The 26,343-nt window shown below is 37.1% G+C and overlaps 1 protein-coding gene across 1 annotated transcript in view; it reads right to left on the bottom strand.

Moving 5' to 3' along the window:
- The window catches only part of NOX4 (NADPH oxidase 4), a 183,745-nt gene that overhangs the window by 145,522 nt on the left and 11,880 nt on the right, over nt 1-26,343 (bottom strand). Inside the window, exons 3-7 of the mRNA XM_008704443.2 lie at nt 15,925-16,035; nt 14,229-14,313; nt 10,882-10,979; nt 7,252-7,279; nt 160-232 (exon numbers count right to left, since the gene is read on the bottom strand). Coding sequence (XP_008702665.2) covers nt 160-232; nt 7,252-7,279; nt 10,882-10,979; nt 14,229-14,313; nt 15,925-16,035 — 395 coding nt within the window. The remainder of the gene's footprint in view (nt 1-159; nt 233-7,251; nt 7,280-10,881; nt 10,980-14,228; nt 14,314-15,924; nt 16,036-26,343) is intronic.

The raw sequence follows: 26,343 nt of genomic DNA on the forward strand, positions 1-26,343 counted from the left end.
TCTTAGTTATCCAAAATAGTCCATTGACCAGAATATTGATTGCATTGGCTAAGCATTCCAGTTAATCAAGACTCTTCCTGTATATGAAAGTGAGGATAATCTGAGGAAAATCTAAACACTCTGGCCAGTAAATACTGAAATAATGACTCTGACACTCACCGTATGGCATATGTAGAAGCTGTAATCATCAGGAAGAGCACCAACACCATGCCGACCCCTGTCAGGCCAGGAACTATAAAAAATGTATGTAAGTACATTTTAATTTAAACCATACAGAAAAAAAGGTACAAAAATTATTACCTTAAAATCCAAAGTACTATGCTGCTCTGTGGGAGGCCCAATTCAAATCACCTCTCTCTTTGTATGTTCCCTCTCTAAAAAAGCCTTTTTAAAATTAGCGCAGTTTCAAGGTACTTAAGGCAAAGTAGTTTTTCTACCTTTAACAGAAGAGTCCGCCTTAGTACTTTCAACTAACCCACTCAGAATGGTGAATGTGTACATACTTCTATAGGGACATGCTCTACCAAATGTACATACTATATCAAATGTCAGTAATGAAGACAACAGAAAGAAATTAAACATATGTTTGTTGGGGAGGTAGGAAAGGGGCAGCAGAAGGAAAGACTTCCAAAGGCATGAGGAAATTTTAAAGACAAAGACGAACATAATATAATAAAAAATATTATTAGAAAAAAAAGAAAAATTTAAAAAATAAAATAAAGACTGAGTGTTAAGATACGTTCATTATATTGATAGTGATGATGGTTTCATGGATATATGCAAGAGTCAAAACTTATGAGAGTATGCATTAAATAGATGTAATTTATTAGCTCTTAAGTATACGTTAATAAAATTGTTTTAAAGGAGGAAAAAATATACAACAGGGCTGGGTTGACATGGAACACTCTTTACTGTTTTGGTTTTCTCCACCTCAGTACTAAAACTCCCTTCCTCTCTCAGCCCCCCTTTGATGGAACTAGTAGCTGCTTCAGTTTCAATACAAATAATTTCTTTTTGCTTTTACTATCTAGAATAATTTTAATGAAAAAGTAAACAAAACCTAAAGCTTTCTAAAACCCACAACTTCAAGTGTAGAACAAAAAAATAGATTTCAAGAAAAAAAATTATAGTGTTGATGTTTTTTAAGAACACTTGCAGGCATATTTCCTTAGTACGGAAAATACACTGCAGTCAGTGCTTCTGATGTGATATAATAACCACTTTTTAACAAAGAAAAAACTGTGCAAACGTGTTGGTTTTCAAACTTAATACTGACATGATAGATGGCTAAAAATACAATGTTAGCCCAGATAGCATATCCAAAATGAATGGCTGATATGCTATATCAAAAAGAACTAAAATCACGATAGTCTCATTTCTTATTATCTTATTCCTACTAAATAAAATATCCTGTCTATAAGTTACCATTATTTACTCTTACAATCATACAAGCAACAGTTAGGTCCCAAATGCCCCAGCTGAGAGATTCCATCTTAAATCTACATGGAAAGCGACTGAAACAATTGTATCTCCAAAAGCACAGACGTCCCCCAACTTCTCTCCTTGCCAAAGAACCACCTAGGAAACGGAAGGGCCATCATGAACTATAAGCCACTAAGAGAAGCAGACAAGCTGGGAACAACAGAAGAGCAACACAGGTATGCATCATTAGAATCCCAACAGTTTAGAAACACTGGAAAATAACATTAGAAATCTCAGTAGAGTGGAAACAAGTTTCTACTTGTAAAGAGCCACATGAGAAATTAAGGAGCTCATCTTTGTATACTTATACTTGGATACTCTTTCCTCCTCAGTCTTTCCAATGTACAGATTTGGAAGCTTAACAAGACTTCCCTTTCCTGATGTGCATAATCCAAATCATCTCTTCTTTACACTTCTTTCCCAGGGCACTCCCTTCTCCTCTTTCCCATTGCCCCAGGCAAGTACTAACTTCCTAAGAGAAGAGAAGAAGACAACTGTACTAGTTCACACTAAAGGACTAATAGTACAGAAAAATGCTATTTGCAAATAACAACATGCCTGTAAAATGACCCAGCCTTTCCATTCCCAAGTATTTCCCCGAAAGAAACACAAACATGTATCTACATAAAGATTTGTTCAAAAATATTCAGAGCCACTTTATTTTTAACAGATAAGGCCTGTAGACAACTCAAATTTCCATCAACAAATGAATGGATAGACAATTGTGATAATATCTGTACCTGGAAAATTAATCAGCAGTTTTAAAAAAGTGAACTATACGCAACGACATACATGAATCACAAAAAAGCCAGACACTCTCCCCTCAAAAAATCCCAAGAGGAATCACTCTGTGATTCCTTTTATATAGTATTCTAGAATATCCAAACTACTCTCCAGTGATAGAAAGCAGATCAGTTGCTAAGAGGAGTAAAGGGCACGATTAATTATAAAGGCACAAAAATCTTTTTAGAATGACAGATATATTTGTCACCTTGATTTTGGTCTTGATTTCACAAGTGTATACATATGTCAAAACCAATCGAATAACATAATTTACATATGTATAATTTAGTGTACTTCAATTACAACTCAATACATTTGAAGAAGAAAAAAGAGGAGGTCTTTCTCTATGGCCTCAAGTATTAAAAAAAAAAAAAACTTATTTGACCAAATGAATAAGTAAATGATAGAATCCCAGATGGCTCCATGATGTGAAATGTGTGGCTGGAGAGGCCTTTCTGATAATTATCTTGGGGTTTCATTAAATTCTACTGTGTCTGCATACAGGTTTCCCATGTGGTTCTAAATATGCCAAGACTAATTATGGAATGTCTACAAATCACTTAATCAGGACACCTGAAAAAATGGAGTATGTTTAGTGTAGAGGCATAATTTCCAAAGTATATTATTTGAACATTAATTCCTTGAAGTATTAATTTCTATTACTCAAAAGCGTAATAACTATTCCTTGAAGAGTCACAGGACACATTAGTATATTAATGTCTCTGGGAAGTACTAGTTCCAAGAAGCCAGTTTAAATTTGAACAAATCTTTCCTCAAACATTTAACTAGAGAACTCCTTTTAAGAGCAGAACATGGAAAATATATTGGAAAGATTTGGGGGGATGGGTAGTAAAATAGTTGACATCAGTTATTTGAAGATGAAGTAGACAGCTTGGCTGATGGGATGCACATTCTGGGATTAATGGTTCTGTTACTGTCCCTTAGGACAAACCCCAATCTCACTGGATCTCATCTGTAAATTTAGGAGAATCAACTCAATGCTTTTTAACATTCTTTCAGATTTATGAAGTTATCTTTTCTATCTAAAGGATTCGTGTTTCCTTTCTAGCTCAAGAAGTATAAAAAGACCAGAGTTTGTAATTTATAAAGTTATAGACCAGATCAATGAAGAAAAAGTTACTTATAATTAACAATGAAAAGAAAAAATTAGGGGTGCCTCGATGGCTCAGTAGATTAAGTGTCCAACTCTTGATTTTGACTCAAGTCATGGTCTCAGGGTCGTGAGATCAAGCCCCGCAACAGGCTCCATGCTCAGAGGGGAGTCTCCTTCTCTCCCTCTCTCTCTATTCCTCCCTCTGCTCACACACACTCTCTCTCTCTCAAATAAATAAATAAAATCTTTAAAAGAATTATTACAATTACAACGGTCAAAAAAAAAAGGAGGGCGAGTTCCTTAAGAAGCTATGATTTTCTGTGGCTAGAATTAAACAAACAGGGGCTGGCTAACTGATTATCTGGATGCTGTAAAGGAGATCTATGTATCTAGTAGAAGAGTTAAACAACTGGCTCTTATCTTCAGTAAATATTCTCTGGGCATCTGTAGTATACTGTTAAGTGAGAACAAAAAATGAAACCTGCTTTAAAAGAAATCTCAGTCCAGTGTGGAAGACAGGATAAGCAGACAAATGCAATGCAGGCCATTAAGTGCTAAAAGAGAGCTAAGCTTGAGTATTTCCCAGGTACATCAAAGGGCACCCTAACCTAGCTTTCAAGGACAGCTCAGCTAAGACCTAACATATTAGCCTCTGTTACTACATACATTCCAGGAGTCAGAAAGCACAGGTTGGAAATGACTGAGCTAGTCAAAGCTTACTGGGCAAAGTTACTTGCCAAAGTGAAGAACACTGTCTCTGAATCCTTCAAGTTATGAAGCAAAACCTATACTTGTTTCCTTNNNNAAAGACATGCTTGTATGTTTTTTCTTATTACTTTTTATCTGTTTATTAAATTTGTTAATTAGTTGCCTTTAAAATGAATGATTGTACTGTACTGCCAATTCTAGATGAAACTGAGAGATCATTTTCATCCATATCCAGATGTGGTCAGAAATATACCACCTTGTACTCATTATCCTGTTGTTTCTAACATAACTGGAAACACAATCCTATTCGTTTATGAGGGTTTTTCTAATTGAAATTGGATACTGTGCATTTTATTCTCATCATACAAGGTACTACCAAATTTGGAAATAATGTAGCAAACATTTTAAAATGTATGTTTGAATAATCCAATCTTTTAAACTTGTTTTACTTTATAAATTCTTTTTTTTATTTTATAAGTTCTTAATTGAACTGCTTTTAACATTTCTTATTGAGTGACCTAACTACTATATTTTATGTCACTTGAACTACCACAGGCTTTAGTTTCTACAAAATAATCTTAATTTCTCAGTTGTAGATTACGTTGAAAAATATTAAATGACTGAGAAAGAGAGAAGACTCTATGTAACATTAAACAAACTAAAATCCAAGAAATATATTAACTAATAAAAAATGGTCTTTATCACTAGAACAGCTAAGAACATGCATGCATTCCTCCAACAGAAACAGGATTTTGGGGGAGCCTGGGTGGCTCAGTCCATTGGGCATCTGCCTTAGGCTCATGTCATGGTCTCTGGGTCCTGGGATCAAGTCCCACATCGGGCTCCCTGCTCAGCGGGGAGTCTGCTTCTCCCTCTCCCTCTGCCCCTTTTCCTGCTCATGCTCTCTCTGTCTCAAATAAATGAATAAAATCTTTAAAAAAAAAAAAAAAGAAACAGGATTTTTCCTAGGCATTGTACCTAACAATGTTCAAAGATAGCTATGAAACAGTTTTAGTCATAGATATATTAGTAATACAAAGCTAGATTAAGTCTATTTGTAGAAAGTGGTCTCTTATTCCTTGCCATCCTTTGATTCTGCTTTGTTCTCTCACCTACTACTCAGTAGGGTCAATCAGATGCCCTCGAAGCTCTAGACTCATACTTTGGGGTTCCAGGCTGGGTTTCAAGCTGGGAAGTGAATGATTCCTTCTGGCCAGCATACAACTCCCTTCATGAAGTGATGTAGACTGGGGCACTAAAATGATGCTGACATGCTGATTTGGGGTGATTCCAGTTGTTTGTACTGAAAGAAACTCCACAAAAAAATATGTACATGGGGCCCTGCATGCCCTAGGCGGAGCCCTGCCTCACACCTGAGAAACTCACCTTGTGGCGGAAATGATTATATGTGTAAGGAAAGAAATTATCATACAACATAGCACTTTACTATGTATCTTTAGGAATCCAGGCCAACAAAAGAGATCAGCTCTGCCTACTGGAATCAGGGAGGAATTTGTGCATGATGGGCCATGGTCAGCTGAGACTGAAAGGATGAGCAGAAGTGGACAAGGTTAAAAAGAGAGAGAGAAAGAATCAGGTAAGAGAGTAGACAGAAGTTAGGTGTTGCAAGAAGGGAATTACAAGAGTATGACGAGATGCCCGGGAAGGGTGAAACAGAAGCTCCTGAGGTACAGCAGAAGGTTAATGAAACATACTGTTGGGTCACACCACAGAGACTCTCTAGAATGGAGCCAGGAAATCTGTGTTTTTAAGTATCATGTCTAGTTAGTCCAACACCACTCATGAGAACTTCTGGGAAACAACATAGGATGGAGGGGTTTCATGCCATATGGACAGATCACCTGCTTCTATACAAGTATTCATTATACTTAGCTTCTTAATGTAATATCTTGGTCATGGAAGAAATCTTTTTCTGTGTTTGAAAACTAAACTTTTTCAAACATTTTACATGTCCCAGTGGTTCACCTATACTTGGTACTGTAGAAAGTAATATTAAAACAAAGTTCTTGATTCTTTCTGTAAAATGAATTCATACGAACCAAAACATACATTGATTCATACACAAGGTTTGGTTTTTCTGTTTTTTCTCCTTCCTATTTCTCATCCAGTTCCTTTGGCTTAAATAAAAAACATGTTTTCAATGAGCAAAGTTGTAAGCAAAACTAAAATTGTGTTCCTAAAGAGAAAACTGTAAAATACTTTGTAAGTAGCAAACATCATGCATACATAAACAGGGAAAAAAAATATTTTATAAATCTAAATATACAGTTGTGAAAGGGAAGGGGAAAACACCAGAATTATTGCTATTTTTATCATAAAACTGGTTGAAAAGAAAAACAATACATTCGACAGAGCCATGCCTCAGTCTATATGCAATCCTGATCCTTAATAGGGTGTTTATGATAGACAAGCCTTAATGACAGACCATCTCAATGACCTAATTGTCCTTATCCCTGAAATAATGCGCTAAAAATCTCCCAAATGCAGTTTTCTATTTCATCCTTATAAATGTAGGGTTGAAAAAGAGAAGAATTTTAGTAAGAATTATACTAACATCAGGACAAAATTTTGAGATGTTTACATGTGCTTTAACAAATGAATAGTCTAGACTGAGATTTCATGGACAATATGCTTGAGAAGGAAAACTAAATTACAGATGAAAAAGGAGACACGTTTCAAGAAAAATAACCGATTTTAATGACTGTTCATTCCTCCTCTTTTTATATAGGTTTTAAGATCACCAAATATCCTACTAAATTACTGAGTTATAAGAACTACAGCGATAATCATGGTGCTTGGTGTGTCTTTCCAACACTTGAGGGTAGAAGACTATTTCATGTGTATTATCGGCAATATTACTCGCCACAGCCAGGGGCACATGAGCAGGTCCTCAATAACCATATGGCACCACTGTTGTCACTGGAGAAACATATGGAAGGCAAATGCATTTACTTACTGGTACTCTTCATTCATTCTAACACGTGTCCCTGTTTTCATTGCAACTTATGTTTGGTAACATTTGTTCTGATCACAAATTTTCCACATTATATTTTACCATACATTTAATTGCTGTGTAGTTTGATGATGTTTATTCTCAAAGATTTTCCTGACTCTTCAGAAAGAGCAATGGAATACCAACTTACCAGTTGTGAAGAGAAGTTTTCTAGGATCCTGAGAAAAAGAGAAAAAAAATTTGACTGAACAAATCATTGATAATGTAAAATTCTACAAGGAATCTGCTAGGTATATGATCCATGAAGTATTTAAGATAGTATTCTCCCAGTGGAAATGAGAAATTCCATCGAGTTGCATAAGTTTTCATGCAACACAGGTTCTGGAACCAGGATATTTGGGCTGGAATCCTGCCTCTGTCACTCATAGCAAGTTTCAGAATTTCCCTAATTCAGTTTCTCAGCTGAAAAACCAAAAATATCTACCCAAGGGGCACCTGGGTGGCTCAGTTGGTTAAGTGTCTCCCTTCAGCTCAGGTCATGATCTCAGGGTCCTGGGATTGAGCCCCACATCCAGTCCAGTGTCGGGTACCACGCTCAGCGGGGAGTCTGCTTCTCCCTCTGTCCTTCCCCCTACTCATGCATACACACTCTCTCTCTCTTTCAAATAATTCTTTAAAAATCTAACACAGAGAAGACTGTCCTTCTGAGGAAAAAAAGCACTTGGTAAAGAGTCAGAAAATGTAGACTTTCATCTCAGTGGCTAATTCAAGCTAGTAGCAGTGGCCTAAAGCCCACTCTTTGACCATTTGAGACTCAATATCTTTGACTATAATTTGGAAACATTAATATATACTTTGTCCACCATAATCGCCAAACTGCATCTACAAGATGTCAAGACAGTGAGAATCAAAAGTAATAAAATATGTAGAGAGGGTTATCGTTGTAAAGTCAATGCAAAGAATACTAATTGAATACTTAACAATGTTTCAAATACCATGCAAAGTAGTAATAATACTCAAATAAAGAGGGTAGGTTCCTATTACTCAGAATCGTAAAAAGTAATATTGTTAGTATAATCTGTCCTTTGAACTACATCTTTCATGGTGAAATGGACCTTAGGCAACTCCTTTTCTATCTTCTGGAAAACTGAGGTCAATCCCCGGGAGATTTGGGGATTTGTTTTTCATCCTAATAGTGCTTAATATTGCACAACTTCAGAAATTTTTTCCTAGGCCTCCATTGACTCTGGAGTCAGGCCACCCTATATCCAAAGTGGGAAGCCATTCATATGAAATAATTTCAGAAGTCTTGAATAAGGGCCACTTGCGCAGCAATAGCTCCTCATCCCTTTGGGGCCAGACTTCTACCTCTGCCATTAGGAATGCAGCTCAATGGTAACCTAAAGGAACCTAATATATAAACAACTAGTGAAAATACAAGACCAGCTGAACAAAGTGGTAATACCAGAAATATGAACAAAGAGCTGTGGGAACTCAGAAGACAGAACAATTACTATTGGCAGGGAATAGCAATGGATTGTGAGAGTAAGAGACAGTTTTTCAGATGACAGGATGAGGCAGATTCGGCTAGGCCGTCAAGAACGTGCCACCCAGGAGCTGGAGGGTGAGTCACTAGAAATATGGAGAAGACACAGAGCACAAAGCAAAGGACAATACGGTACGTGGCACAAATCAGTCTTTCTCAAAGACAACTCAGGTTAGGCTATATCTGTTTATGCATGCAGTGTGTGTGTGTGTGTGTGTGTGTGTTTTCATCCTCCCCTAGCACACTGTCTAACGCCTACTAGGGGCTCTAAAATATTTATTAAAATAAAGGAGAGAGAGAGAAAATAAGAAAGAAGGAAGGAAGGAAACAAAGAAAGGGGAAATACATATTAAAACCATGAGTTACCATTTTTCATCCATCAGATTGGCAAAAATTAAAGAGAAACAAAAACAACTGAGGGGCAGGTATAAGCATTTTGACAAACTTGGTAGAAGTGTGTCAACTAGTGAAGCCTTTGTAGAAGGCAACTTGACAATGTCCAGCAAAACTAAAAATGTACATACCTTTGAAACCGAATTCTACTTCTAGGAATCTGCCTAGTGGAAGCGTATTAAAAAAATTAATTTATTGGAGTGTGGTTCATAACAGAAACACAAAAACAACCAAAACATCTGTGAATAAGGAAAAAGCTAAAAATAAACTATCGCACATTAATATGAAGAGAATAATAGGTCTCTATCTTCTGATACAGAAAGCTACAGTCCATGTAATTATGGAAACAAGAAAATTGCTGAGGAACAGGTTTCATAAAATGCCCCTCAAAATATAAGAGGATAGAAAGTTATTAACCGTGGCTACTTTTGGAGAAGTTTTCACTTTTAAACTTCATTTGCTTGAGTGTTTTAAAATATTTTATTTGGAGCACATAACCTTCATAAAATGAAAAAAATAACTAAAAACCTAAAATGACTAAAAATATTGAAATATTTTATAATATTTCAAGTATACAACATTACAATGAGAGAACCATTATAGTTCTTAGAGACCTAAGATGACAGAAACCAAAGAGAGAAGCAAAAGATAAAGAGGAAAGTACATGGCAGATGTAGGAAACAAGGAAGCCCACGTGCTGTGGGCTGAGGGGAATAGAGGAATGGGGGGAGACAGCGGGAGACAGAAACGGTGGTGTCTCCGGTTCTGGGTTGTAGAATCATTACATACGAAGAGCTTCCGGGGACATGCGAAGGACCTGGCTTTGACAGTGGCTCTTAATTCTGGGTGCTCACCCCAATTAGCTGGTGAACTTCCAAAAAATATCAATGCCTGACCCCAACCCAGACCAGTTAAATCATATTGGCATTTTTTTTTTTTTAAGAATATTAGTGTCTCGTCAAAGAAGTTCTCAAAGGCTGCTTGCTATTTTGGTTTCGTGATTTGTTTCTGTGTTCATTGTTAGTTTTCCCTTTGTTTTGTCCTGGGAAGGAGATCAAGCACAGAATCACAGCAGTATTAATTTCAATAATTCCAGTCATATGGAGTTGGGGAAGATGGAGAACAATCTTACAAAGTCACTACAGACTTAGCAGAACAGGGCTGGGTGATCCAATTCGATACCCAGCAGTTGGATTTTTGATGAAGTCTCGGCGTGAAGGAAAGACAGACTGAGGACAGGATGAAGTCCTGATTGTAAGACAGCTAACCAGGGCTGTATGTGTGTTCATCAGGCCCTCGCCCGGCACCCTGCACATATAATTTCATTTCATGGGTGGCTTCCTGTGGAGAAAAGCAGCCCTTAGTCAGACACTGCCTGCTACAGAACTCAGCTCAAGGTCTCCTATTTCAAGGATTAAAACAAAACCAGAGTAACCACTAAAATTCAGTAAGATTTTTTAAGTCAAATAAAGAGATGATCCAGGATCCTCAAATAGTCGAACTGCTTTTCTGCCCTTTTTCCCCCAAGTGCAGCATCTGACTTATTTAAAAAACCTATGCCCTGTGAAGACACTGTGGATAGTCTCCACTGGCTGGGAGCCAGACAACGCTGCTGGCAGGCAGAAGGCCGGCCTGAGTGGCAGCCATCTGAACTCCGCAGAATGTAGAAAGTAGACACTCTCGAACTCCCATTTTCAGCAGTAGAGACTGTGAAATAGTAATTACCTATTTTTTCTATTGAAAAGGAACAAAACTCAACTTGACAACTGCATCTTAACAGCACTCAAAAGGAGCAGTAAGGTACAAATTTTCTGTGAAAATCACAGACCTTCATTAGTCAGCTCACACCAAAGAAAGGACGAGAAGATGGAGACCACCCACCTCATCTCGGTATCTCGCTGCGTTCAGTTCAGTGAAGTCCTCACTGTAATTCACCGAGAAGTTGAGGGCATTCACCAGATGGGCAGCCACATGCACACCTGTGGAATCACATGAGGCGCAAATCAGTGGGATTTTCATGTACGCTTTCCTCTCCCTAAGTAAACACAGGGTCAAACTTTGACAGCTACCTGAGCAATAAAATATTAAACTGAAAAGGGAAATTTTAAAGACAGAAAAAATCTTGATTATAGACCATTGAGTATTAGAAATCATGTAAAGAAACTGAATTTTCAATGGCTAAAATAAATAACCCTAGCAAGTCAGGGTTAGGAAACAACACATGTCAGTGTATATAATATGGCCTGGATATTTGAGTTTTTCTACATTTTCCTCCTCTCCTCTAGCTCCAAATCTGTTGTTGGTCTTGTATGCTTCACTACTGCTCAACCTAAAATATAGGCCCACTGAAAGACTTTTAGCCAGTTAAAATTTCTCACAATCCATAAATTCAGAAGGAAGTTCCTAAATTTCTTAAACCTCACAGTAAAAGTGTTGGTAATCACTTCATTGGGATTAAAAACTCAGGAAAATAATAATTACCATTTAATAATCTACCTACACTGGCACAGTAAACAGAGCGCAACCAACTGAGAGCTCACACAGAAGATGGAGGTGTTAGGAAATTATTAGAGAGTTAAACACAAATTAATTTTGGCATGACCAGGGAAAAGGAAAATTATTCTGAGGAGGCTGGCCAAGGAAGGAGCAAACGAACTTGTGCATTGGATGAGAACACCTCCTCCCTTCCCAATCTCTTCTTGTAGGTGAGATAAGTTTCAAATTAACAGTATATTACAATGTACTAGAAAGGACAACAGACAATTCATTGGAAATCTGGTTTTCTTGGCCACACTGCTTGCCTACCAACACCTCAGGTTAGTTCTCTCTAAAATGACAATAATATGGCCCTGTTTATTTGACTTAATCATCTGTTTATTTGACTTAATGAGATAAGTGACCTGAAACTGGTTAGTGAACCATTACAGTCTATACCGATACAAGGCATGTAGTTATTCAACAGAAAACGTGTGTAGAAACTGGAAAACTTCATGGTTCTCTCCAACTTAGCACATGAGATGTTGATATGCCAAGAGTTCTGAAGGACTCACAAAGACAAATAGAAGCAAGAGAAGGACGAGAATGCTAACCAACTTCAAAGTTAGTTAAAGGATTGATAAGCTCCTGCCAGAATCAAATTAGAGGAAGGAAAAAGGTCTCATAAAAAGTGGACAGGAAGTTAGAAGGGGGTTAACTAACAAGCAAGGACAAAGTTCTAAGGAAATATTTAAGAGGCTGTCCAGGTGAGCCTCCGCTATGGCACAAGCATAAAACATTATTTAAGCAAAACTGTGTGCGTTCTCTAGCTTTATCACATCTGAAATGTGCAAATTTTTAAAAATTCCTTCATTTTAAATTAAAGGTTTATATGTTAACTACATGCTTTATGGCTCTTTCTTTTTGAATTCTCCTGAAAAAAAGCCCTAGGTACTAGTTGTCTTAGATACACCCTTAAGGGGTACATTCACCTCTTTAAAGGACCTTTCAGGTCAAAAGAAATCAGGGCTTCTAATTTTGGGCAGCAGGGAGAAAGCCAGGCCAGACATTTTAAATAGATTTTAATTTAATTCTCACAATAAACCAATGAAGTGAGTAGAAATATCCCTATTTCACAGAGAAGAAAACGAAGGTTAGAAAAGGACACCCAGCTAAGGTCAGACAACTAGTGGGTGGCAGAACGCAAACCGTCTGGAATGTGTGTTCATTCATGGCAAGACTCTACACGATCTCAGTCTCTTGGTTGTTCTCCAATTGAACAAGAATATTTGGACACAACTACAGTTTAGAACAAATCAAGTTACAAATGTGTCCACATCCCTGACCCTCCTGATTTCCTGACCTTTCACTCCCTCTGTTCTAACCCAGCCCTGATCCTGGCCACACCCTTGGTCCTCATCTCATCCTGGACTCTTACTCCGTCCCCAGCCTCTTGAGCAGTATGGAGTCCTAATCCCCATCTCTCACCTCCAGAGGTGGGACCCACCAATAAGATGTCCAGGGATTAAACAGTGCAGATGCCTGTTTTGACAGCACTTGGCGACTTTTTTAAAAGCTGAGAGCTTAATGACCTCTTGATAGTAGCTGCACCAAAACATGTCTGATTCAAAATAGCCATATATACATAACCAGATCAAATGTCCCTGGTGTCAAAACAGCTCTGTCCTATCAAATAGTGACCGGCGGGAAATGTCAGGTGCTATGCCACTGACATAATTAACCCCAAGATTGTAAATTATAATAACTAATTCCAACCTAAAAATTTCCCATGGGCGATCTCATTTTTAGTCTTCAAAACTGGGTCAGGTGCTACTGTCAATCTATTTTATGATTAAAACAACAACAAATCAAAGACCAGAGAGCTATGTCACATAGTAAGGTAGAAGGGAAGTTGGGATAGATCCTACACAACCCCGTCTCCATAGTCCACGTATTTAATTAATATGTTTATCACTTTCTGTTCCAAAATTTGAAACATATCACATAAATATTCAGAATAAAAACTTGTTTTAAAATGACTCTTTTAAAAACCAAAAGATTCTCACTTGGTATTTTAACTTGGAACTGAACAGGATAAATTTCACAAACATTTGACATTTAATACCAGGTATTAATATCAAAGAAACATTTATCAAATATACTTTTTTTTTAAGATTTTATTTATTTGACACAGAGAAAGACCAAGCGTACAAGCAAGGGGAGTGGGAGAAGCAGGTTCCCCACTGAGCAGGGAGGCTGATGTGGGACTCGATCCCAGGACCCTGGGATCATGACCTGAGCCAAAGGCAGACACCCAGTCGACTAAGCCACCCAGGCATCCCTATCAAATATACTTTTAAATGGAATCACATTCTATGAATGTACATTTCGCATTCTAATTTGTATGCATTTAAAGTCCTATCATACCTTTATTTTTAAACCTTAAAAACTTTTATTCTGTTTCTTTTAGTGTTTCTAAATGAAACATTTTACTTTTAGGAAACAATTATTAACAGCTTGAGGGCCAACTCTCATACATTATAATGTGAAAACTATATATATAATGTGTAAGGCATGTTCATTTTCTGTAGCACCATTAGGCAATTCTCTTTAAACACATGGAAGAGAAAATTAAGGTATGTGATGAGAAAATCACAAGTTGGTAACAGCAAATAATTTACAAAACAACAAAAATACCACTCATAAAATGTGTTCTTCTAACATAATGTTTTCACATCTTTTGGTTTTCTCACCTGAAAAAATACAGATAGTCACACCACAGGTTATATGGAATGTTCTGCTTTTATCCAACAATCTTCTGGTTCTCCTGCTTGGAACCTAAGTAAAATTTGGTATGGTGAAAAATAAGCAGGAAATAAGATACGTGTACAAAGTTTTTCACTATAGCATTATTTATGATATCAAAATTTTAGAAATACGTCAGAGGCCTAGGAATTAAAAGTTGGTGAGATGAATTATAATATATCTAGTCAGTGGAACACCCAGACCATTACAGAGAATGTGAAAAGACTTATTGACATGGAAAGATGCGTCAGATATATGGCTAGTAAAAGAGTGATAACACATAAACTATACTATAATCCTATCTTGTTTAAAATTAATGACATTCTATGCAAATCTGAAGGCATTTACCCCAAACTGTAATCCGTGGTTGTTCTAGCACAGTAATATTAGGAGAAACTTTCACTGACTACTTTACATATTTCTGGAATGTTTGAGTTGTACAATATATATGATTTCTTTTTGTAGTCAAAAAATAAGATGACTTTCAAATGAAGCAATTCCATCTATGGTTTTAAATGCCTTCTTGAGCTTATAAAAAAATAAAATGTCAAGCATCTTTGAATACCTATGTTTCACATCAGGGGACCGTTCTTTAAAACTTATTTAAATACTGAGAGACTTAGGTGGGCACTTTTCATTTCCTGCCATTTCTCTTCTCTTTCTTCACGCCAAGCCAATAGCCAGCCTTAGGTATCAAAACCTAGCATTTTACAGTGGTAGGCAACCTAGAGAAAGAATTATTTCCACAAATTACTGCATTAAAAGTAAAGAGTTTCTAAATATAATTACGTGAAAAGGTTGAGAAGTTTTACTGCAGTAAATCTGCTCATTTGAACCACACAGAACATCAGAGTGACCTCATATTAACAACCTCTTTTAAAGTATCAGTATTGATCCAGCAGTGCCTTACTATTCCAACAAAGAAAAGAAGCACACACACACACACACACACACCAGGATAACCGAAGATAAAAAATAATTTCAGTTGAGTTTTAATTTCCAAAGTGCTTTACTGTTCCCTTACAACCTTCATTTTACATCACACATGACATCACATCTTAATCAAGACATCTTCTCCAAGACTATTATATAGCTTCAAATATCCATGTATGTGAAAAGGAGATAAATTGCCACCAACAACAGTAGTCACTGTATATTTTGCTCGAAGTCAACAGGGCTCTATTTTCTAGTTTTCTCACCAGGACTTAACTAGATGAAAGCACAGGATCTCAATGAGGCATAGTAGTAGAGTGGAAAAATCTCAGAACTGGGACTGATCTGAGCTCTGCCATTTCACTAGTCCCGTGATGTTGGTCGAGTTACTTAACCTCTCTGTGCCTCGGGTTCTTCATCTACAAGACCGGCAGAATCATTGTGAGGATTCACAGTTACATCCATGGAGTGCTTAGCACAGTGCCTGATATCACTATTCATAGCCATTTCTATTATCCACTACCTTTATCTAGTATTGCAGAAGAGCTCACTGATCATCTTGACAGGTGATGCGGTCTTTACTATCATGACAGCACATGATAGAAATCAGTCTATTAGATGGTCAGATCATGAAAGGTAAGTAGTACTAACATGCCACTGTTCCACTTGATTTTTGTCCTGGAATCTGCGACTAGGAATTTTTGTTCTTACCTTCTGGGATCCTCGAAGGTAAGCCAGGAGTGTCCGGCACACGGGTAAAAGGATAAGGCTGCAGTTGAGGTTAAGAACAGACGCGGAGGCTCTGCTTAGACACAATCCTAGCTGAACAAATAAGGCAAGAGTCAAAACACAGTCAAGGCAAACACAGACTACAAACTTGCTGCAGACCTCACCCTGCTTCCCCTTTAAGGATCATAGCAAAATGCCAACTTCTTCGAGACTTTTGAACAACCATCTAATTTCCTCTCACCAAAAACCCCTAAAAGAAACCGGTCTCTTTCTGCTCTGCACTTGTCATAAAACTTAGTCTCCCCTCATTTCTACTAGTGTTATAAACACCCGAGTACATTTTTCTGGTGTGAAGTCAATTTCTTGTTGCACCCCCCCCCAATAGTGTTGTGGGTAGGAAGGGTCCTCCGAAGCCTTGGTATATTACGCATCTCCACACTTGTGCAGTTGAATCCTTTTTTCACCAATAATGTACCAAAAATTTCAAACAAAGCTTTTTCATTTGTTTTCTCTCTAGAACTCTCTGACCGCACAACCCCCTTCCAAACCACTGCCTGCCTGCCTTTCAGCTCTTCACCTTACTGACTCTACCCATCTTTCAGGTTTTACCTTAAGCACTAAAGTGTCTCCAGAGTTCTTCTGTGACCCAAAACTAGGAGAGACCCAGGTCAGTTGTGCCCCATAACCACATTGCGCAATATTTTTTTCAAAGAATCAGAACACTTGGTGTTGAGGCCATACTTTCTGGCAACTAATTTTAAATCAAACTCCTGCTAGACTGTCATCTGCTATTGTGTGGTACAACCTACATTCTTCATATAGTGTATCACATGAAAACAAGAGATGGGGTCATATCTGTACTCTTGTCCTAAAATAAACATAAAAGTACTTTATTTTAAGGATATTGACTAAGAAATATGTATAAGTCAGATGCTTTTCTTATCTTAAAATTATTCACGCTCCTTAGATTTCCAACTTAATTCTTGGCAAAATAGCAACTCTGTTACAAAATGTTTGTTGTCAGCACACGCTGTATTGTTCCTGAAGGGGAGGCAGGGTAATAAGTCATGTCAGGAAAGCAATAATTTTCATTGACTTATATAAAAAGTAATTAATATTTCCAGTTAGGTTATTTCTACACCATGAGTTAGAAAATCTTAGGGACATATTGCAATGACTATACTAGTAAGTAGACAAATAGAAATAATCCCCTCTAGACTATTGAAAAAAATGTTAAATATAATATTCTCACCTCACTCAGCAAAGTTATTATTTCAGAGTGATGGGTTTTTGTTATTTAGGCCTCCAGAGAAATAGAATAATTGTTATCTCTTTGATCCAGCATCTGCACATGACAAGAAAATTTTAGCTCAGGGGATTTTAGATGATAATTTTATCTGCAATTTTAATGTACCAGGACAATAATTCACTTAAAATTTATCAGCTAAAATCTATCTTATATGTGTAGGACTTAAGAGATACAAATAAATTATCCAATTTTCTTTTTAGTTCAATGATTTAAAGAAAATTCTTATATTCGTCATTTTCTAACCATTTATTGCATGTCTGAAGTGTTTTATTGTTGTGCTTACATTAAATCACATAGTAATTTAACTCAAAGTGGCTTTAAGTGTCCCCTTAGGATAGATGGAGTTTATCTTGGCATTCCACTTCTTCCTTAACAATGCTGTAAAATCTACCCGGAGATTTTACCAAGGACTCGTTTCCTCATGTATATTTGTTCCTGAATATACTTAGTTTTTTCAACTAAGATGAAAACTTCTTTTTATTAGGTTATCAGAGTACAAAACTCCCTCCTTCGGAAGCAATGGAGAGAGTGAGGAACATGGAGACAGATCACAGTCAAGTGCCGCAACACAGGAAATCACGTGATCTACTTACTACGTGGGTAACAACCTACAGCGAAGAACATTTGTTTTATTTAGTCCCTATTAACGCATAACCACTGTAAGAATCATCTACCTCAAATGTTCACTAAAAAGAAATGGCCGCCCCAAGTTATGTGGCCAGGTCCTCTCTGTATCTGACTCATGTTACCATGCCTAGAGCACTTAACAGCTACTCCACTTTTCCAACTTCATTCAAGTTTGTTGTCACTAGATGGCAGTGTTACTTTCACATTTCAAATCCTACCTGTCAAGGTCTCTAAAATGTAATTAACTGGGAATTCCACTCGTAATTTCAAAACTATAAATATATTTTAGATGAGTATATACAAATAAAACATAGCTTATTTCTTTTTATGGACTGAATGTCTGTGCCCCCAAAATGCATGTGATGAAATCTAATGTCAAGAAAGAAAAGGAGAGAGAGGAGAAGAGAGGAGAGGAGAGGAGAGGAGGGACAGGAGAACAGAGTGAAGAGCAGGATGTGCACATGGACCCATTTAATGAGGGAAAGAAAGAAAGAAAGAAAGAAAGAAAGAAGGAAGGAAGGAAGGAAGGAAGGAAGGAAGGAAGGAAGGAAGGAAGGAAGAAAGAAAGAAAGAAAGAAAGAAAGAAAGAAAGAAAGAAAGAAAGAAAGAAAGAAAAAGAAAGAAAGAAAAAAGAAAGAAGGAAGGAGGGAGGAAGGAAGAGAAAGAAAGAGAAGAAAGAAAGAAGAAAGAAAGAAAGAAAGAAAGAAAGAAAGAAAGAAAGAAAGAAAGAGAGGGAAGGAGGGAGGGAGGGAAGAAGAAAAAGAAAAGAAAAGAAACCTAATGTCATAGTGTTTGGGAGCTTTGGGGAGGTAACTATGTTTAGATAAGATCAGGAGAGTAGGGGCCCCATTGTGGGATTAGTGCTCTTGTAAGAAGAGGAAGAGACCACAGACTCCATGTCAGGACACAGCAAGAAAGTGGCCTTCTGCAAACCATGAAAAGGGCTCTCATCAGATACCAAATCTGCTGACACCTTGATCTTAGACTTCCCAGCTGCCAGAACTGGAATAAATATTCTCTTAGCCACCTGGCCTGCAGTATTTTGTTAGAGCAGACTGAATTAATGCAATCCTAAAGAACATCATAAGAACATATGCCATTGGAAGCAACTTATAAGGGTCTATAACATCTGGGTATAACAAGTACATGGTAATTTTCCTAAAATCTCAAACACATGGTTTCTTATCTTAAATCTGCTACTTAATAACTATTCTTGAGCTAGTTAACTGTCCTTTTCTGTCAAATTAAGAAGGATAAATGTTCTTATCTATAAAATTAATATAATATGCTATGATATAATAATCCTAGTTCTTAGAACTTTTGTGAAAAGTAAAACCAGTCTAAAATATGCAAGCACTACATAAAATTAATTTATTGCCTTGGGGTCGCTGTATCACATCCTTTCTCTGAATATTCCCCTCTGTACTTCTCTAGTAAGTTCCACTTACATCACTCATTCGATACATATTTATTATGATATGCACATATCCCAAGGCACTGGGAGTTCAATTGTGAATGAAAAACAGAGAATGCCTATTCCTTAGGATGTTTATATTCTAGTAGGGGGAACAGATACTAATCAAATAGCTACATAATCAAATGTAAATTCTAACAATGATCAATGCTGTGAATAGAAATACAGAGCACAAGCATGTGTAACAAGAAATGAAAGCTAAATAAGAAGGTCAGGAAGCCTTCCCTAATTAAGTGAAAAGTGAACTGAAATTTTGAGAGTGAGAGCCCAAGTCATTCAAAAATGAGAAAGACATCCATACGGAAAAATACAGCATGAGAACTGATGCGACAAGTGGGATCATAGTGTATATCTTGAGAACTTACTAGTAGGTCAGTGTGGTTGGGGTGGAAGTAGAGGGTGATCACAACATAAAACTGGAGAAGGGGTGGACCTGCTGGGTTGTGTAGGTCACATTAAGAATGCACATCTTTATCCTAAAAATCAGGGCAGAATGAATACGTTTTAAGCAGGGAAGTGGTATAAAAAGATTAGTCTTTGCTAATGATTACTCTGACTCAAGTATGAAGAACAAACTGGAAAAGAGTATTTGGGGCAATTATATTACTTTTGTGTAGTTAATCATCACAAAATGTCGTTTGAGACAAGGGTTGCATTTTATGGTAATTATGACTGAGACTTGCATACACAAAGGATCAAGTTTTGACTAAATATTGTAGTTATCAGTAAATTTATTTTGCCAAATAATTTGCTAAAACATGTACCTCTGAACTTGGAGAACTAAAAGGGCCTCTCCCACATCCCACCATCCACCCAGAGTCTAAACCCTTCTATATGACCACCATAACCAAAGGTAATCCACACTCCATTGATTTTTTTCCAGAGATAGAAGCCTCTTCCACTGTCAAAAACTTCTGTTTTGCTTTCTTACACTGGCGTGAAGTCTGTGTCTCTGTGTCTCTGCCCACCAGGCAGCTCTAGATAATAATATTCCTAAACTGAAGATAAAAGAACAATGACTTCCTAGTCCAATCTTGTTTTCTTCATGTGAAACACAATCAGTTGCCTCTGAAATTCTTGAAATAATTGTTAGACTCCCTCTCATCTCTATGACTTTTCCCAACTCTGTCAGAATGCAGCATATCCTCAAGATATTAATCAACATAGTAGTAGTAGCAGGCAGTACTGAAGAGCATCATCTCCCTCACAACCATGATCTCTGCTAATTCTAAAACTGTGCTATTTCATAGGGCAACTATGTTACATAATGGCTCATCTTAAGTGTACAACATAGAGATTTTCTCACATGAGTCGCTACCAACCAATGACACCTATCCTACAGTGGAAAAAAAACCATGAAGGTGAGAGAGTGCAAGTACAAAAATCCAAGAATGGATTGGGTTTAGCATAGTCTATCATATTGGATGTAAACTCTATATTCTGACATTTTTCTTCTCAATTTTGCTTTAGCTGAAAATTTTACATTCATGTTTTCCACATCTTCATCTAAGTTCTTGATAACGCCATTAAAGTATAACAAAATTCTGTTGAAACCATTGACTTGCCAACTACCTTTATAGTAAATTAACTTTCAAATGAACATGTTGCTCTCCAATGGGAATTTTCTCAACAATTTTGAGGAAATATGACATTCTACATGTAAATATCTATGCAACACTATTGTTCAAAGGGATTCGAAAAGGCCAGAGAAGTATTAAAAGTAAGTTTAAATAACTGGTCATTTTTCTGTAGCTACCTCTTAACAAGTCAACAATTAGTTGACTATTTCCAGGGAAAAAATTACCATATAAGTTTATAACAAATTATTTTATATTCTGACTTGGTATTTTGTGTTTGTCTAAAACTATGTAAATTTGTACTCATTAAGGTCAATTTTGTTAACTGTTTTTAATCAAACCAAATGAAGCCTACACAACCCCTAATTCTTACATGTTTTGTAGCCACATAACTGTAGCTCTATCATGGGCCTTTACATGTCATCCAGTCCAACCTTCTTTTTGCCACTATTCACATTGCTGTTTTGGAAAGAAACAGGGACTAGAACTAGGCCCGCCTCCAGGCTATCTGACATTTTCTAACATGTCACTCCCCAGAACAGAGACATGAATCCAGACATCTTGCCCAGCACACTTCCCAAACCATAATATTTCCTTACTCCTTCAATTGCTTATCTGTTATCCAACCAGTAGGTTTCCCTGCCTTTTGTGTAACTCTTCACAGAAAATTTTCCTACTCTGACTGACTGCACACTGAAAGCACTTGATGGGCTATTTAAAAATAAACACATCTCCATTGTACTTCCTGAAATTTTGATTCCTTAGGTCTGGAGAGGGGTCCCAGGAGGTACACCCAGGCTTGGCAATCACTATTTTAGAATGCATTTCAAAGTCAAACAAACCTGAGTTTAAAACACTTTTATGAGCTGTGTGGCCTGATGTATTTTCTTACCATGTCTACTTTCCTCATCTATAAAATAAAAACGATATATCAACTTCAACAGGTTACTGTGAGTATTAAGTATAGTACCTAGTGCAGTGCCCAGCATCTAGTAAAAAGTCAACAGAAGCTATTATCATAATCCTGGTCCCTGGCCATCCACAAACCTGCTCTAATTTCAGAATGTAAATGTTCTTAAGGCATGCTTTCCTGCAAATAACTTTTTCTTAGCCTGTCTTTCCATCCTCAGCTCTGAAGAATTAAGATTCTGGTTGCAGCTATGGGAGCTGAGCTTTATTGCATTCGACTGTATCTAAAGATTTCTAGAAAAGTTCTAAGCAATTAGTGGGTGTTCAATAAATTTATGGTGGATGAATGAATGAATGAGCCTATGAGATGATCTTTCAGTGTCCTCATTTTGGAAATTAAGAAAAAAATAATCAAGACCAAAAGTGATCACCCAAGAAATCTAGTTGATATCTAGAGCTACATTCAGACTTACTCTTTCCATCACACAATATTGTCCAAGAATAGCAACTCTGCCTCCATTTCCCCAACTGCCACCATTCTGGATACTAGGAAATACTCTAGGGAACTACATGCCACCCAATTTGAAGAAAATCCTCAGAGCAACTGTAGCTCTTTGATGAGACTGTATAGGTCATCTAGTCCAACCCTCTTTTTGTACCAACTTGTATTAAAAGTCTGTAAATAAGCCAAATTGATGATGCCATAGGGCCAACTGGCTACCCTTTTATGTTTAATACAGCTCCTGGATGCTTTACCCAGATTAATCAGCTCTTCTTCTCTCCATTCCCTATCCCTAGCTCATGGTGTTTGTTGCCATTCCTACTATTTGTGATGGCATTCCACCTCTTCCAACCTCCATATTTCCTTTGGAGTACTTTACATATTATATTATTTTACCTATTTATCTCCTTGTTTTCCCCCAAAAGCTAGCAAGTGGCAGCACTGCTAAGTGGCAGTGCCCAAAATGACTCTTATTGTTGGGGACCTCAAAAGTGCACGCTCATTAAGTGAAAATTATTTTGACAAAAATATTCCTTGAGGAAAATATGCTTTTAGCAATGAAAGCCAAAGAAAAGTAGAAGTGAGACAGATATATGAGCAAAAAGAGACAACACTGTAAAGTAGTCCATATAATTTTCCAAAGCAATAGTAAGCACATTTTATTGTCTTTATAATCATCAAAAGGGTCCATGGCAGAAAATCAGAACAATTTATTTTACCTACCCCTATAAATCAAACTTGTGGTCCTAACTTATATTTCAGTATGTACCATTAAGATATTACAATAGAGATATGAATTTAGAATATGATAAGCATTTCATACAGGCAAGATTGCACTTAAGGATTCTTAAAAATGACATTTCAACGAGAAGTTACTTCAAAAAGTTGATTATCTATTTGATAAGGTTTCATATGAAAACAATAATGAATAACATTCCATGAGCTATCAGAAAGCAGTTAATAATAATTGGAGTAATTATTTCCTTTAAAAATTCCAAAATAAACTACCGATTCAGTGGTCTTGAAGTATATCCAAAAGCTCATGAATGTCCTTTCATTCCATTATGAACTCTAATTCATGCCAAATGATCCTAGCTGGTTTCTGTCAACCAACTGCCCTGGAGACTTTTAAATATGATGTAATTTTTTACTCAAGTTGACCTCTCTTCCAATCTATAAACCTCTTTTTTTTTTTTAACACAGTCTCTAAAGAAGTTATCAGTTCTAAAGAAAGAAGGCGGGGCGGATTTTGTTTCCATATAATTAAAGGGATCACCAAAAAGAATAGAATCCATCCTGACTTCATATCCAGATTTCCTTATGCTTAACTCAAATCTTTCATTTTATACATCATCATCCATCATTCCACCCTTTCTAGAAGTAAACTTTCTTCCATTTTCAGTAGGAATGTAGTCTTTCCTTTGAAGTCTATTACCAAACTGTGGAAGGAGCCAAGATGCCCTTCAGCAAACGGGTGGATAAAGAAGATTTGGTTCATATATACAATGGACTATTACTCAGCCATTAGAAAAGATGAATACCCACCATTTGCATTGACATGGATGGAACTGGAGGCAATTATGCTAAGTGAAATAAGTCGAACAGAAAAAGACAATTATCACAAGGTTTCACTCATATTAGAACATAAGGAGTAGCATGGACGACCATTGGGGAAGGGAGGGAAAACTGAAGGGGGAGAAATCAGAGAGGGAGACATGCCATGAGAGACTAGGGACTCTGGGAAACAAACTGAGGGTTTCAGAGGAGAGGGGGGTCGGGGGATGGGATAGCCGGGTGATGGGTATTAGGGAGGGCACGTGTTGTGATGAGCACTGGGTTTTATATGCAACTAATGAATCATTGAACAAATATCAAAAATTAATGAGGTACTATACAGTGGCTAACTGAACATAAAAAATAAAAGAAGTCTATTACAAGTCAGAAAGAAATATAGCTCTTAGAGAAGAAGAAAGCAAGACTGTAACATGGTATTTCTGTCCAGATTTTGTCTACCTTGTCTTTCCTGTGCCAGAAGCCCAGAGAGCAGAAGGTATGTGTCTGTCTGCAAAAGTTCAACCTAAGTGGGATCCAGAATTGCACTGAACACATTCATGGGTTTCTACAGGCAATGCTGTCTACTGAACAGGTCACCAGATTTAAAAGTATGACATTTTCATCACACTTAATACCTGTGACCTCTTCCAAGGTAATTGTCTCCAAAACCTAAGAATTGGAAAACTTACCAAAACAATAGTAAAAACTTGCTCCATTTTCTCTTGTACAACTGCTCTAAAAAGTAAAAACACATCAAATGAAAATGGCTTGACCTCTTTAGCTGACAGAATGTATTTTTTTAATTCACCTATCACATTCCTTCAGATATTCATGCTCATCTCTTATCATCTACTCCTATCCAAAGCACAAGAACAAGGGTCTCAAGAATTACAATGCATTTGCTTTTATGTCATTGTTATAGTTCCTCCTCCTACAGAAATTAGCCATGCACAGGGAAAGACACCGAGGAATGGCAGGTATTTTGCAGAGCATAGTTGGCTAGAAAGCTGAGACAGGCCCTGTTTCTCTTCCGTCACAGGTCCAGCACATCTGATCACAATTACTGGATATTTATTTAGTCACATCTCAGCTACTCTTCATCAGGAACAATCATTCCAAAATCTTGCATCATTCTTCCTCATCCTTAAACCATTTTTAATTTCTCAACATTCCTCCTCAAACTTAGAAGCCAAAACAGATACACTAGTGGCCTGAACACATGGAATAATTTTTGAAAGGAAACAACAGCCATAGCAATGGTACACCCTCACTGGGTTAGACTTGTAATCAGACTATCCATAACGATGTATATTAAAACTCATACTCTGGGGTAGACTGGGTGGCTCAGCCGGTTAAGTGTCTGCCTTCAGCTCAGGTCATGATCCCAGGGTCCTGGGATTGAGCCCCACATCCAGCTCCCTGCTCTGTGGGGAGTCGGCTTCTCCTTCTCCCTCTGCCTGCAGTTCTCCCTGCTGGTGCTCTCTCGCTCTCTCTGTCAAATAAATAAAATCTTAAAAATTAATAAATAAATAAAACTTATACAGTGAATATAGAATATTCAATACTAAGATTTTTCTCTCATGACTGTCAAACATACCCACTTAAACATATCTATTTTACTCCTCCTGAATTCAATTCTATTTGTTAATAACTCCTCTTAATTGAATCTATAAAACTCTTTTTAAGTTGTATCTTTGTCCTCAAAACATCAGTACCCTTAGCTAACTCAGCATGTCTTTTAACCATAACTTTCAACTTTGAATCCAGTTAAATTTGTTCTAGTCTTTCTTTGGGAAAAAAATACTGTCTCCAAGAAGATATTAATTCTAAGAAAGCGAAACCTGGGTACACCAAAATGGCCAAAATGGGTAAGACAGTAGGTACTAAGTAAAATGGACTGAAAAAACAAACAAAAACAACCCTCCAGTCATACTTCATCCCAAACCCTTCAACCATGCTTGGTCTCTGGGTCCATACAGCTATCTATTATATTATACTTTGCAGCTCAGAAAGTTAGGGAGAAACGTTGCTGTGACGCTTCTTTGTTTATCTTTTCTATGATCCATTCCTCTCTATTAACCTATCCTTCTAATGATCTCTCCTATGTTTATTCCATTTTCTATACTTCTTTTTTTTTTTAAGATTTATTTATTTATTTGAGAGAGAAAGAAAGCATGGCAGGGAGGGGCAGAAGGAGAGGGAAAGAGAAACTTCAGCAGACTCCCCGCTGAGCCCATAGCCTGATGGGGGGCTCAATCTCAGGAACCTGAGATCACAACCTGAACAGAAACCAAGAGCTGGAGTCTTAACAGACTGCGCTGTCCAGATGCACCAACCCCCCATTTCCTATATTTCTAAGTCTGACATTATAGGTGTTATTATTATTGCTTTTACTGTAACTTTATATGGCTTTTTTTTTTGTTTAAATGGTTAATATTATGTGCAATAC

This window comes from Ursus maritimus, unplaced genomic scaffold (assembly GCF_017311325.1).
Source record: "Ursus maritimus isolate PB19 unplaced genomic scaffold, ASM1731132v1 scaffold_16, whole genome shotgun sequence".
NCBI lineage: Eukaryota > Metazoa > Chordata > Mammalia > Carnivora > Ursidae > Ursus > Ursus maritimus.